Here is a 15869-nt window from a genome sequence, read left to right as displayed (position 1 = left end):
ACCATCCTAAATCTACTCCCCTGAATCTTAAGGCTCACCTGCCAGTGGAAACCACTTTCCTGCCTCTATCTTGACCTATCTGTCACCAGGTTCGGACATGGCCCAAGTGCGGAGTGAGAGACACTGAGGCGGGTCAATATTTCACAGACTTTAATGCGAACAATGTTAAAGGGAAAAAAAAACAATAGACACTAGGCCAAATAGGGCTATTAACTAAAACTCTCAAATGGAAAATGAAGCCTACACTGTGGCTGAAAAGAACAACTAAGAATAAAACGAATACAGCATCTTCAGAGTCATTTGACTTGACAGTCCAATTTCTCAGGCAAAGTGGAAGGCAGATAACGAAGTATAGCTACGTCCCGGGTTCAAGTCTCGGCAAACACTACAGCGGAACGAATGAAGTTAAATACTATCACAATGAAATAATAATTAGCTGACACGTGCATATTCACAAGCGCAATTGCCGAATCCGTGGTTGTGACACCACCTCTTTCATAATTTTATATGTTTCTATAAGATCTCCTCTCATTCTTCTGAATTCCAGTGAGTACAATTCCAGTCAACGCAACATGTCCTCATAGTCTAACCCCCTCATCTCTGGAATCAACCTGGTGAACCTTCTCTGCACCACCTCCAAAGCCAGTATATCCTTCCTCAAGTAAGGAGACCAGAACTGCATGCAGTATTCCTGATGCGGCCTCACCAGTACCCTGTACAGTTGCAGCATAACCTCCCTGCTCTTAAATTCAATCTCTCAAACAATGAAGGCCAACAATCCATTTGCCTTCTTGACAGCCTGCTGCATCTGCAAACCAACCTTTTGTGATTCATGCACAAGCACTCCCAAGCCCCTCTGCACAACAGCATGCTGCATTATTTTACCATTTAAATAATAATTTGTTCTTTCATTTTTCGTTCCAAAGTGGATGACCTCGCATTTGCCAACATTGTACTCCATCTGCCAGACCCTTGCCCACTCACTTAACCTATCTATATCTCTCTGTAGACTCTCCATATCTTCTGCACAATTTGCTTTTCCACTCAATTTAGTATCATCAACAAACTTAAATACACTACGCTGGATCCCCTCTTCCAGATCGTTCATGGGTATCGTGACCAGTTGTGGACCCAGCACCGTCTCCTACGGCACACCGCTCACCACTGATTGCCAACCAGAGTAACACCTATGCATCCCAATGTGCTGCTTTCTATTAGTTAACCAATCCTCTATCCATGCTAATGCATCACTGCCAACTCTATGCATCCTTATCTTATGGATAAATCTTTTATGTAGCATCTTATCAAATGCCTTCTGGAAATCCAAGTTAATAACAGCCATCTGTTCTCCTCTATCCATTGCACTCATTATATCCTCAAAGAGCTCCAGTAATTTTGTCAAACAGGACCTGCCTTTGCTGAATCCATGCTGCATCTGCCTATTGAATCCATTTCTTTCCAGATTCCTTGCTATTTCTTCTAAAATGACAGTGTAGCCCCCTGGTAAGCCTCAGGCTTGCTCAGCTCGCTTCCGTCTAGGGGGAGCAGCCTTCAACCCTGTCAGACTGGGTAATCAGCTTGTGTAGGTGCTGTGTAATGTCCCCACCATGCCAAATGACAGACAGTACACCATATGCGATTAAATGATTACACTTTATAGATCTAGTTAGGCCACACTTGGAGTACTGTGTCCAGTTCTGGTCGCCTCACTATAGGAAGGATGTGGAAGCATTGGAAAGGGTACAGAGGAGATTTACCAGGATGCTGCCTGGTTTAGAGTGTATGGATTATGATCAGAGATTAAGGGAGCTAGGGCTTTACTCTTTGGAGAGAAGGAGGATGAGAGGAGACATGATAGAGGTGTACAAGATATTAAGAGGAATAGACAGAGTGGACAGCCAGTGCCTTTCCCCAGGGCACTACTGCTCAGTACAAGGCTTTAAGGTAAGGGGAGGGAAGTTCAAGGGGAATATTAGAGGAAGGTTTTTCACTCAGAGAGTGGTTGGTGCGTGAAATGCACTGCCTGAGTCGGTGGTGGAGGCAGATACACTAGTGAAGTTTAAGAGACTACTAGACAGGTATATGGAGGAATTTAAGGTGGGGGGTTATATGGGAGGCAGGGTTTGAAGGTCGGCACAACATTGTGGGCCGAAGGGCCTGTAAAGTGCTGTACTATTCTATGTTCTATGTTCTATCTTACTGGAACTATGTACTTAATAGAGATACAATATAAAAGGAAAAGTTAAAGGCACCAAACTTATCAAAGTTCAACCACTTCGTGCACAACCGTTGGAGCTCAATTAATGAAGTCTTCTGCCACCATTCGATCCCCTCCGACCTCCTTGACCCGCTGCCTGGGACCAACAATGGTGGTTGACCAGACGCTCCACACGAATCTGTCCTCGTCTCCTCTCCTTGTCGAAGACCTTAGGCCTCAGACTCTCGCTCAGAGTTCGTTCTGTCGCCCAGCTTACAGCATTACGTCTCCTCTCTCTTTCCCCATCACGCCTTCTCCCCAAAGTCCGCGAAACAATAGCTTACAGACCCACAAGAAAGAATAACATCTATCCCAATTCGTTAGCAAATGAATACAATTCTCGTTATCAGTAATTATAACCCAACCAAGCTGCAAGAGAAAAGCACTTTCTCAGCAGTTAACATAACAAAGAAGCATTTTTATTTTTAACATAACAAAGAAGCCATTTTATTAGCCTTAGCAGTAACATAAAAGAAGAAACCCCTTACAATCATCAGACTTCCAATATAACTCGGAGTCCTGCCATGTGCAGAAGTTCGCTGATGACACGGCCATAGTGGGGTGTGTCAGGAATGGACAGGGGGAGGAGTATAGGAAACTGATACAGGACTTTGTGATATGGTGCAACTCAAACTACCTGCGTCTCAATATCACCAAGACCAAGGAGATGGTGGTGGACTTTAGGAGATCTAGGCCTCATATGGAGCCAGTGATCATTAATGGAGAATGTGTGGAGCAGGTTAAGACCTACAAGTATCTGGGAGTACAGTTAGACGAGAAGCTAGACTGGACTGCCAACACAGATGCCTTGTGCAGGAAGGCACAGAGTCGACTGTACTTCCTAAGAAGGTTGGCGTCATTCAATGTCTGTAGTGAGATGCTGAAGATGTTCTATAGGTCAGTTGTGGAGAGCGCCCTCTTCTTTGTGGTGGCGTGTTGGGGAGGAAGCATTAAGAAGAGGGACGCCTCACGTCTTAATAAGCTGGTAAGGAAGGCGGGCTCTGTCGTGGGCAAAGTACTGGAGAGTTTAACATCGGTAGCTGAGCGAAGGGCGCTGAGTAGGCTACGGTCAATTATGGATAACTCTGAACATCCTCTACATAGCACCATCCAGAGACAGAGAAGCAGTTTCAGCGACAGGTTACTATCGATGCAATGCTCCTCAGACAGGATGAAGAGGTCAATACTCCCCAATGCCATTAGGCTTTACAATTCTACCGCCAGGACTTAAGAACTTTTTAAAAGCTATTATTAATGCTTTTTGAGATAGTGATTTAGATGCATATCATATTTTTTACTGAGTTAAGTATTGTATGTAATTAGTTTTGCTACAAGTGTATGGGACATTGGAAAAAAGTTGAATTTCCCCATGGGGATGAATAAAGTATCTATCTATCTATCTATCTATCTATCTATCTATCTAATAGCTTCAAGCATTTTCCCAAATATAGATGTTAAACTAACTGGCCTATAGTTACCTGCCTTTTGCCTACATCCTTTTTTTGAACAGTGGCATGACACCCGCCGTCTTCCAATCTGCCAAGAACTGCCCAGAGTCCAGAGAATTTTGGTAAATTATCACCAAAGCCTCAACTATAACCTAAGCTATCTCTTTCAGTACCCTGGAATACATTCCATCAGGACCAGGGCACTTGTCTACCTTCAGGCCCGCAAGTTTGCTCAACACTACCTCTTTAGTGATCGCTATTGTATCAAGGTCCACACCTCCAATCGCATCCATAACATCTCTCTTTGGCATGTTAGATGTCTCCTCCAGTATGCAGACTGACACAAAATAGTCATTCAAAGCCTCAGCCATTTCCTCATTACCCAATATCAATTCCCACTTCTCATCCTCCAAGGGACCTATGTTCACTTTAGCCACCTTTTTCCACTTTATATAATTATAAAAACTTTTACTATCTGTTTTTATATTTTGTACTAGTTTATTTTCATAATCTATCTTCCCTTTCTTTATTGTTCACTTTGTGGTTCTTTGTTACTTTTTCAAGTGTTCCCAATCTTCCAGTTTCCCTCTACTCTGGTGACTTTGTATGCACAAGCTTTTAGTTTGATGACTTCTTTTGTTTCCATAGTTACCCAAGGCTGGCTCTCCCCACCCTTACTGTGGTTTTTAACTGGAATATACTTTTGTTGAGAACCATGAAAAATCTCTTTGAAAATCTTCCACTGTTCCACAACTGTCCCACCATATAGCCTTTATTCCCAGTCTACACTCGCCAAATCCTCCCTCATCCCATTGTTGTCTCCATTGTTTAGGCATAATACACTGGTCTTAGATCAAGCTACTGCACCCTCTATTTGTATGAGAAACTCTTACACAGTATGAGATACTATGATCACTCTTTCCAAGAGGATCCCTAACTACAAGATCACTAATTTTACCTGTCTCATTGCACAGGACCAGATCTAAGATAGCACATTCCCTTATAGGTTCCGTAATATGCTGTTCAAGAAAGACTTCACAGATGCATTCTATGAAGTCCTCCTCAAGACTGCGTCAACCAACTTGATTCACCGAATCTATATGCAAGTTAAAGTCCTCCACGATAACTGCTGCTCCATGCCTCAGATATTTCTCTGTTTATTTGCCTGTGCCACTGTAATGTTATTCTTCGGTGGCTGATAGACAACTCCCACCAGTGATATTTTCCCTTTACTATTCCTAATCTCTACCCAGATGGATTCAACAGTCTGCTCCTTAGATCTTATATCGTCTCTCACTATCACCCTGATCTCATCTTTAATTAAGAGCACTATCCCACCTCCCTTACCTTCCTGCCTATCCTTCCATATTACCTGAAATCCTTAGATATTTAATTCCAATCCTCTCCACCCTGCAACCACATCTCTGTAATGGCCACTAAATCATACCCCTTTGTACTGATTTGAGCGACAAGTTGACTGACCTTGTTTCGAATCCTACGGGCATTCAAATAAAGTGCTCTTTTGTGCTTTTTAAATCTTTTGCACTTGACTTTTCTTCACTCCACTCTTACTTTTCTCTTTTTTATCTTTTGTTTTTCTTTATCTTTATCCACACTTTTCTTTTTTACTTTAACCATACTTCTCTGATCTGTTGAACTCAACCCCCCCCCCCCCCACTATTTAGTTTAAAGCCCTATCCTCAGCCCTAGTTGTGTGATTCGCTAGGATCCAGGTCCCATCACAGTTCAGGTGGATCCCGTCTCGTTGGTACAGCTCCCTCCTTCCCCAATACTGGTGTCAATTTCCCATGAATTCAAACCCACTTCTCCCACACTAATCCTTGAGCCACACATTTAACTCTCTAATCTTCTTGACCCTGTGCCAATTTGCACGTGGGTCAAGTAGTAATTCAGAGATTACTACCTTTTTGGTTCTGTTCTTTAACTTAGTCCCTAGTTGCTCAAATTCCCTCAGCAGAATCTCTTTCCTCATTCTACCTATGTCGTTGGTACCCACATGGACCATGACAACTGGGTTTTTCCCCTCCCACTGCAAATTCCTCTGCAGTCAGATAAGAAGTCCCATCCCAGACGCCAGGCACACAACAAGGAAAATCTATCCTTGCAGCAGAAAACTCGTGTCTATTCCCCTGACTATACTATCCCCAACTACCACTACATTTCTCAGAATTCTCTCTTCCCTCCTTGAATCACTCTCTGAACTATGGTGCCACTGTTAGGTTGCTCATCCTTCCTACAGCCCCCACTCTCATCCACACAGCGAGCAAGAATCTCAGACCTGCTGGACAAGCTCAAGGGTTGAGGTTCCTCCAGCACTGTCTCTTGGATCCCACTACCCACCTCACTCACAGTCACACCCTCTTGTTCCTGACCACAGACTGAATTTGAGGCAGCTAATCTAATGGGTGTGATTACCGCCTGAAACAGAGAATCCAGGTAACTCTGCCCCTCCCTGATGTGCTGCAGTGTTTGAATCTCAGATTCCAGGTCCTCAATGTTGAGTCTGAGTTCCTCGAACAGCCAACACTTGCTGTAGATTTGATCACCAGGAACCACAGTAGGTCCACCAGCTCCCGTATCATGCAGCTACGCACATCACCTGATCCTGCAACTTCTCTACTTTATTTAATTAGCTGTAATTTAATGACTTTTTATTCAACCACTACAAAAGCCTTCCATGCTACTTACCTGTGCCTCTTCACCATAGCCTCAAGTTCCCACTCCTACACTGGTCCACTCACGCAATGGCTGCTCTGCTTTGACCCTGCCTTATTTTTATTTGCTCCTGCTAATGAATCGCGAATCAATTAGTCTGCCATTAACACGCCAAGCCCTGCGAAATGCTCCTTTTTTAAACTCTTTTTCCCGATTTGTGCGAAGCGCTCTCTCTCTTCAAATCAATTAGTCTCCTGCTAATCAATTCTAAATTGGAAAAAAAAGCCAGTTTTGATGGTATCAGAAATGTTCTAGCAAGTGTGGATTGGGACAGGCTGTTTTTAGCAAAGGTATACTTGGAAAATGGGAGGCCTTCAAAAAACAAATTTTGAGAGTAGAAATCTTATATATGCCTGTCAGAATGAAAGGTAACAAGCATAGGGAGCCTTGGTTTTCAAGAGATATTGAGGACCTGGTTAAGAGAAAAAAGGTGTATAGCCAGTATAGACAGGTAGGAACAGATGAGGTGGTTATGGAGTACAAGAGATGAAAGCGAATTCTTAAGAAAAAATTAGGAAGACTAAAAGAAGGCATGAAGTTGCTTTATCAGACAAGGCTTAAGGAGAATCCTAAGGGATTCTACTGATACGTTAAGAGCAAATGGATCGCAAGGTACAGAATTGGTTCACTGGAAGACCAAAATGGTAATCTACGTGTGGATCCAAAACAGATGAGGGAGATCTTAAATTATTGTTTGTACCTGTATTTACTTGGGAAACAGATACAGAGTGTATAGAAGTGAGGCAAAGCAGCATCAACTTCATGGACCCTGTAAAGATTACAGAGGAGGAGGTGTTTGCTACCCTGAAGCAAAACAGGGTGGATAAATCCCCAAGGCCTGACAAGCTGTTCCCTCGGATCCTATGGGAGACAAGTGCAAAAATTGCTGGGACCTTAGTGGAGATATTTGAAACAGCCTTAGCAACAGAAGAGATGCCAGAGGTTTGGAGGATAGCCAATGTTGTTCTGCTACTTTAAAAAGGCTCTAAACAGAAAACAGGAAATTATATGACACTGAGTTTGACAATAGTTGTGGGAAAGTTATTTGAAAATATCCTAAGGGAACAGATATATAAATCTTTGGATAGATATGGTTTTGTGCATGACTGGTCATGTCTAATCAATCTTGTTGAGTTTTTCAAGGAAGTTACCAGGATGGAGGCAAGGCAGAGGATGTTGTCTACACAGACTTTAGTAAGGGATTTGCCAAGGTTCTGCACAGGAGGCTAGTCAAGACGGTTCAATCGCTCAGCATTCAGGATGTGGTAGTAAATTGGATTAGTCATTGGCTTTGTAGGAGAAACCAGAAAGTGGAAGTAGATTGGAGGCCTGTAACAAGTGGTGTGACACAGGGATCGGAGCTGGGTCCTTTGTTGTTTGTTACCTGTATCAATGATTTCGATGATAATGTGGTTAACTGGATCAACAAATTTGCGGATGACACCAAGACTGGGGGTATAGTCGACAGAGAGGAAGGCTATCATAGCTAGCAGAGAATCAACTGAAAAAGTGGGCTGAAAAATAGCAGATGGAATTTGATGCAGACAAGTGCAAGGTTTGATCCTGTGGTAGGACCAACCAGGGTAGCTCTTACACAATGAACAATAGGGCACTGAGGAGTGTGTAGAACAAATGGAATACAGGTCCATAATTTGTTGAAACTGACATCGCAGGTAGATAAGGCCATAAAGAAAGCTTTTGGTATATTAGCCTTCCTAAATCAATGTCTTGAGTACAGAAGATGGGATGTTATGTTGAAGTTGTATAAGACAGTGGGGCCTAATTTGAAGAATTGTGTGCAGTTTTGGTCACCTGTGTACAGGAAAGATGTAAACAAGGTTGAGCAGAGAAAATTTACAAGGATATTGTCAATTCTTTAGAACATTGAGAGGAGATTTGATAGAGGTATACAAAATTTTGAGTGGTATAAATGGGGTAAATGCAGTTTTTTCCCCATTGAATTTGGGTGGGACTACAACCAGAGGTTATTGTTTAAGGGTAAAGGTGAGAAGTTTAAGGTGAACATGAGAGGAAACCTCTTCACTCAGAGGGTTGTGAGAGTGTCGAATGAGCAGCCAGCACAAGTGCATGCGAGCTCAATTTCAAAATTTAAGGGAAGTTTGGATAGGTATATGGATAGTAGGGATACGGAGGGCTATGGTCCCAGTGCAGGTCGATTGGAGTAGGTAGTTTAAATGGTTTTGGCATGGACTAGATGGGCTGTAAAGCCTGTTTCTGTGCTGGTATTTCTCTATGACTATGACTATCCTCTTCAACAGCCAACAAAGTTAGTGCAAGGGTTAACTTTTTACAGACAGTACAGTGAGTCAGTGATTGTTGGCGAGAAATAAGCAGCAAGGCAATTCAGAACTGTTTTGCTCACTGTAGTTTGAAGCATTCAGGTTTGGAGATGCCAGAAACAGCTGAGAGTGAAAATGAAATGATTTCACAACTTCAACAAGTTAGGAACTATGTAGAATGAAGGTATCGACAATCATCTTGAATGTTACAATGAGAATGAAGATTTGGGTGATGTAATCATCAAAAACGTTGTATCAAAACACCAAGGTGGGAGGGGCGGCAATGGATTATGAAGATGAGAAATTGATGAGGGTGACACAACTGAACTTGAACTACTGACTACACAGGATGCCAGGAAGTTTATTGTAGGATTATAATACTACTTCATGCAGGAAGGCAGTGATGGCAATCCATTATCTGCACGAGGTGTCTGTGCTGATTTTGTTCATTTACAGTCATTAAAAGAATGCGGTAGTGTACACTATATGTATTCCTCCATTGATAACTTTTAGGAACTAATACATGGTTTGTAGTACAGTAGTAATATTGGTAGCAGTCTAATGTTTCTGCATCTGATTTAAATACATATTTTGTTACTCAAAAGTAGTTTGTCTTTTTACCTTTTTAACTATTTCCATGAAATTTCAGATAATTGGGACAGCCACTTAATTGAGCCAAAACGTTCTGGTCCTGATATGTCCCAACTAAATGGCAATATACCCTCGGCTCTGGATCATCCCTTGGGGCTGAGTGAGGCAGTGCCTGGCAGTGATGTAACACACACTCTGTTTCTGTTCAAGGGTCGAAACCTGACAACGAGGGAGATGGGCTTCTTCCCCCGTGACTGTGTCAAGCCATTGCCCTGTGTAAGTAAACCCAGAGAACACAGAACACAGAACATTCAGCACAGGAGCAGGCCCTTTATGCTGTGCAAAACTAATTAGTGAGTGAGGCCTCCATCATTCTGGGTCGATCATGAATGTTGTCTCTTAGCTGTGGGGATATACAAGCCTGGGCAGTGCTTAGAAAAATAGAAGGCTATGTGCTAGGGAAACTCTAGGCAGTTTCTAGAGTAGCTGGCATGATCAGCACAACATTGTGGGCCGAAGGGCCTGTACTGTGCTGTAGATTTCTATGTTCTATGTTCTAGTGCAAGCTGTTGCCCATGTAGCAGGCTACCCCTCTCAACGCATCTGATGAACCCAAAAGAACGGGAGAGACTGATATAGTGTGGCACCAGCAACTTTGGAGTTGCCAGACAGCATTGAACTCAATGTAGGATGCTTTAGGAACTCCAGCTCTGGATTTTTCCTTCAGGGTTTACTCTGAAGCCTTCCCCATGAGTGGGTTGTAGCCACAAGGCAGTGGAGGTTTGAGATCAGAGTTTTCCTTCTTCTAAATAAGCTGCCAACCGCAGCTGGTGAACCCCTTCTGTCTAGAGTTACTGGTTTTAAGGCACCAGTAATCCGCCTTTGACCCTTCTCTTGGCACTAGAACCAGTCCCTCTGGGTTTAGTAGCTAAGCCTCACGCAAAGGCCAGGAGCTGGACTTGGTTGTCTTTGAGATATATGTCATTGGGAGCATTTCAGAGGTAGTGGGAGCTTATTCCCACTACCACCCCCAGCTATAACAAACTTAAGGAACCACCAGACTAATTAAATACCCAACTAAAAACACCCTTTGCCTTCACAATGTCTACATTGCTCTATTCTCTGAAGTAGGTTTGATATGCAGCAGTCAGTGAGTTCCAGAGAATGCTGGTACTGTCATTTCTCTGTCTCACCAGCAATGTCACCCCAGCGGTGCTGTATGAATACAGGCACTTTGGCCCATGGCTTTCGTGCACACCATTGAGCATCTACAGTAATTACAGCCTGATTGAGTTTTTTGAAGAGGTAACAAAAGAAATTGATAAGGGTAGGGCAGTGGATGTGGTCTATATGGACTTTAGCAAGGCATTTGACAAGGTCCCTTATGAGAGACTCATCCAGAAAGTCATGAGGCATGGGATAAGTGGAACCTTGGCTGTTTGGATAAAAAATTGGCTTAATGGAAGAAAGCAGAGGGTAGTTGTGGAAGGAAAGTATTCTGCCTGGAGGTCGGTGACTAGTGGAGTGCCGCAGGGATCTGTCTTGGGACCCCTGCTATTTGTGATTTTTATAAATGACCTGGATGTAGAGGCGGAAGGATGGGTGAGTAAGTTTGCGGATGACACAAAGATTGGAAGAGTTGTGGATGGAGCTGCAGGTTGTCGAAGGTTACAAGAGGATATAGATAGGCTGCAGAGTTGGGCAGAAAAATGACAGATGGAGTTTAATCCGGATAAGTGTGAGGTGATGCATTTTGGAAGGACAAACCAGGATTAATGGTCAGTTACTTAAGAGTGTGGATGAACAGAGGGACCTTGGGGTTCAAATCCATACATCCCTCAAGGTCGCTGCACAGGTTGATAGGGTAGTTAAGAAGGCCTATGGGATGCTAGGCTTCATTAACAGGGGGATTGAGTTCAAGAGTAGAGAGGTCATGTTGCAACTCTACAAATCTCTGGTGAGACCGCATTTAGAGTATTGTGTTCAATTCTTGTCATCTCATTATAGGAAGGATGTGGAAGCTATGGAGAGGGTGCAGAGGAGATTTACCAGGATGTTGCCTGGTTTGGAGAACAAGTCATATAGAAACATAGAAAATAGGTGCAGGAGTAGGCCATTCGGCCCTTCAAGCCTGCACTGCCATTCAGTATGATCATGGCTGATCATCCAACTCAGAACCCTGTACCTGCTTTCTCTCCATACCCCCTGATCCCTTTAACCACAAGGGCCATATCTAACTTCCTCTTAAGTATAGCCAATGAACCGGCCTCAACTGTTTCCTGTGGCAGAGAATTCCACAGATTCACCACTCTCTGTGTGAAGAAGTTTTTCCTCATCTTGGTCCTAAAAGGCTTTCCCTTTATCCTAAAACTGTGACCCCTCGTTCTGGACTTCCCCAACATCGGAAACAAACTTCCTGCATCGAGCCTGTCCAATCCCTTTAGAATTTTATACGTTTCAATAAGATCCCCCCCTCAGTCTTCTAAATTCCAGTGAGTATAAGCCTAGTCGATCCAGTCTTTCTTCATATGAAAGTCCTGCCGTCCCAGGAATCAATCTGGTGAACCTTCTCTGTACTCCCTCTATGGCAAGAATGTCTTTCCTCAGATTAGGGGACCAAAACTGTGCACAATATTCTAGGTGCAGTCTCACCAAGGCCTTGTACAACTGCAGTAGAAGTATGAAGCAAGGTTAGCAGAGCTGGGACTTTTCTCTTTGGAGCATAGAAGAATGAGAGGGGACTTGATAGAGGTCTACAAGATTATGAGAGGCATAGATAGGGTGGATAGTCAGTACCTGTTTCCCAGGGCACCAATAGCAAACACCAGAGGGCATATGTATAAAATTAAGGGAGGGAAGTTTAGAGGAGACATCAGGGGTAAGTTTTTTACACAGAGGGTTGTGAGTGCCTGGAATGACTTGCCAGGGATGGTGGTGGAGGCTAAAACATTAGGGGTATTTAAGAGCCTCTTGGACAGGCACATGGATGAAAGAAAAATAGAGGGTTATGGGGTCGTGTGAGTTTAGTACTTTTTTTTAAGGATTATATGGGTTGACTCCATCGCCCATTTTTATTCCCCTTCACACACAGGTCATCCCCCAGCCCCCTATCTGGTAACAACCTCACTGCTCTCACCTCTTTTACTTGCAAGAATTGAGCAGTTCCTGAGTTCCTGTTTATCTCCTTCCAGCAGGTCTCCCATCTTCATATGTCCCTCCTACAACCTTGCAACATGTCTTGGATCTTCCATTCTCTCTCTCTACCTCTCTATCTCCATCTCCCCCTCCATCTCCCCTCCCTCCCCCTCTCCCCCTCTCCCCCTCTGTTGATCATTCATTTGCTACAGGTTTCCAACTCAATCAAACTCACCTCCCCTACCTGGCAAGATCTGCCTGTCTGTCTCACACATCAGCCCCATTCTTCAGTCCACCAATCACCTCAGAATCCTCTGCAACCACTCCACTTTTCTTCTTCATATTGACAATCCAGCATCTCCACAGAGAAAAGATGCAGAGTTTCAAACCAAAGCATTGATAACTTCTTTCCTCTCCCCCCAGCAATAAATTTTCTCCATCCAATTAATAAATCCTCTCTACTCGATAAATCCTCTCCCTCCATCAATAAATCCTCTTCTCTCCATCAGTAAGTCCTCTCCCCTCCCTCCATTGATAACTCCTTTCCTCTCCTGGATAAATCCTCCCCTCTCTCTCCGTTGATATATCCTCTTCCTCTATCAATAAATCCTCTCCTCTCTCTCCTTCGATAACTCCTCTACCTCATTCAATAAATCCTCTCACTCTACAGATGCTGCTCAACCCATTAAATTGTTACAGCAGTTTTATTTATTTCCTCGGATTCGAGCACCTGCAGTCTCTCATATCTAAATTTATGCTAATTCCATTTTTACTTACATCCTCATAAATTTTCCCCCAAGTTTACTACCACTCTAGAATCATTTAAAATGAAACCACATACCTTTGGGATGTGGAAGGAATCAAAAGTACCCAGAGCAATTCCGCATGGTAAGTGAGCAGGTCTACAGAATGTGGCTTGTAATGTCTCGCCATGCTATAGCGCTATCTTATCTTTAGATGCAATATACTAGGATAAGCTCTGCAGCAAAATTGTGCAAACTCCATCCAGACAGCATCAGAAATCAGGATTCCAAGCATGATTCCCAGAAATCTCCCTGTGATCCTGGTGCAGTCCCAGCTGCTCCTAGAGTTCCAGCTGTGATTCCCAGAGAACTCGCTGTATTCCAGGTGTAGTCCCAGCTGGTCCTGGTGCTCCAGCTGTGAGTCACAGAGATCTCCCTGTGTTCCCAGTGAGTTCCCAGCTGGTCCTGATGCTCCAGTTATAAGTCACAGAGATCTTAGCGACTGGTGAGGTAACCAGAAGATTGGAGGATAGCCAATGTGGTTCTGCTATTCAAGAATGACTTTAAAAATAAACTAAAAATTATAGGCCAGTGAGCCTGACATCAGTCAGGGAAGTTTTTTGGAAGGTATTCTGATGGACTGGATGTATAACTATTTACATAGAGATGAACTGATTAAGGAAAGTTAGCATAACTTCATGTGTGTCAGGTCATGTCTAACCAATCTTACAGAGTTTTTCAAGGAAGTTGCCAGGAAAGTTGATGAAGGTAAAGCTGTGGATGTTGTCTACATGGACATTAGCAAGGCATTTGACAAAGTCCTGTATGGTAGGTTGGTCAAGAAGGTTCAGTCGCTCGGTATTCAAGATGAGGTAGTAAATTGGATTAGACATGCTGTTCAGCATAGATTAGATGAGCTGAAGGGCCTGTTTCTCTGCTATACTTTTCTATGACTCTATCTTCCTGGGCTCCAGCTGTGCTTCCCTGTGATCTCCTTGTATTCCAGCAGTGAGACCCAGAGGTCTCCCCGTGTTCCAGGTATAGTTCCTAGCTGGTCCTGGTGTTCCAGCTGCGGGACCCAGCTATCTCCCTGTGTTCCAGGTGAGTTCCCAGCTGGTCCTGGTGCTCCAGATGTATATCCCTGTGTTCCAGAGCTACTCCCAGTCCACCAGATGTGGTCTAATTGGGCTCTTGTGTTGTTTTCAAGTAATGTCTGCTCTTCATACTCCAAACTCTGATACGAACCCCAACATCCCTGACAATATAAAGAGCTGGGAATTCTCTCAATGTACTTTTGATGACTGATCTCCTAGAATGCAGTCTGTGATAGTTTGTTCTTTGATTACAGGTTCCAAAACGTATGGATTACTCAGGATTTCCATGGTACGTACATGCATCACACCAGTACCCAGAGGCACAGCTCAACACTAGCATACAATCGTTGACTCAGTTTATCAAAGCAGTGGCTGGTGGTAGTTAGCATTGACTCAGCCCAACACTAGCATACAATCATTAACTCAGTTAGTCAAAACAATGGCTGGTGGTGTGAGGGACTCTCAGAACTCACGATTGCTGTTGTGACGAGAAATGTACAAAGCACTTTATAAAAAACACTGGTGTCAGTGTATGAGTGGAACTGACTGCTTCATGTCAGCAACTCACTCCTTGTCCAGCAGAGAAAGATCATTTTAGTATACTGTACCTTTCTAATTTTTTTCTCCAAAACTGGATGACCACACATTTTTCCACATTATATCCCACCTACCTTGTCCTGCCCCATTCATTTACCCTTCCTATATCCTACCTACAAACTCGCACAACCTATACAATCACCCAGCTTTGTATAGTAGGATACATTACACACGATAAACCCTCTCCTCTCCTCTCCCTGCATTGACAAACCTTTCCTCCACACAAACCATTAATGTAGATTATGAACTGCCAGGGTCCCTGCAGCTCTCCACCGGTCTGAAAATGACCAATTTATTTCCATTCTGTGATGATGAGGTTATTGGCTTCACTCTTGAATGAACAACACATCCCATGGACACTATGTTTGAAAAAAACTGGGAAACAATTGCCAGCTTTTCCAGATTCTTGTGTCTGGGACTTGTATCATATTCTTGTACCAGATACTACTTGTGTTTAAACCAGTATCAATATTCTGAATTATTTCATTTATTGTGTGTATTTTGGGATGTCCTGGTGTGGGCAGAGGTTCAAAGTTCAAGTAAATACATTATCAAAAAAACATATACAACCCTAAGATTCGTTTTCTTTTGGGTATACTCTGTAAATCCAAGAACCATAATAGAATCAATAAAAGATCACACACAACAGGACAAGACAACCAATGTCCTCAAGACAACAAACAACAAATACAAAGAAAAAAATAAATAATAATAATAAATAAGCAACAAATATCAAGTCCATAGGTTGTGGGAACAGTTCTGTAAAGGGCAAGTGAAATTGAGTGAAATTATCCTCACTGGTTCAAGAGTCTGACAGTTGAGGGATAATAACTGTTCCTGAACCCGATAGTGTGGACCCTGATTCTCCTGTACCTTATTCCTGATGGTAGCAGTGAGAAGAGAGCATACCCTGGGTGGTTTGGTCCTTAATGATGGATGCTGTTTTCTTGAGACATTGTTCCATGTAG

At 43.2% G+C, this 15869-nt stretch overlaps 1 protein-coding gene across 2 annotated transcripts in view; it reads left to right on the top strand.

Annotated features, from left to right (window-relative positions):
• The window catches only part of LOC140736658 (guanine nucleotide exchange factor VAV3), a 464504-nt gene that overhangs the window by 391729 nt on the left and 56906 nt on the right, over positions 1-15869 (top strand). For both annotated transcript variants that reach the window (XM_073062466.1, XM_073062465.1), the window contains 2 exons: positions 9543-9608; positions 14559-14593. In XM_073062466.1, the coding sequence (XP_072918567.1) occupies positions 9543-9608; positions 14559-14593 (101 nt within the window). The remainder of the gene's footprint in view (positions 1-9542; positions 9609-14558; positions 14594-15869) is intronic.

This window comes from Hemitrygon akajei, chromosome 12 (assembly GCF_048418815.1).
Source record: "Hemitrygon akajei chromosome 12, sHemAka1.3, whole genome shotgun sequence".
Lineage (NCBI taxonomy): Eukaryota > Metazoa > Chordata > Chondrichthyes > Myliobatiformes > Dasyatidae > Hemitrygon > Hemitrygon akajei.
Note: the sequence above shows the minus strand (reverse complement) of the source record. Positions and strands in the feature narration are given on the sequence as shown.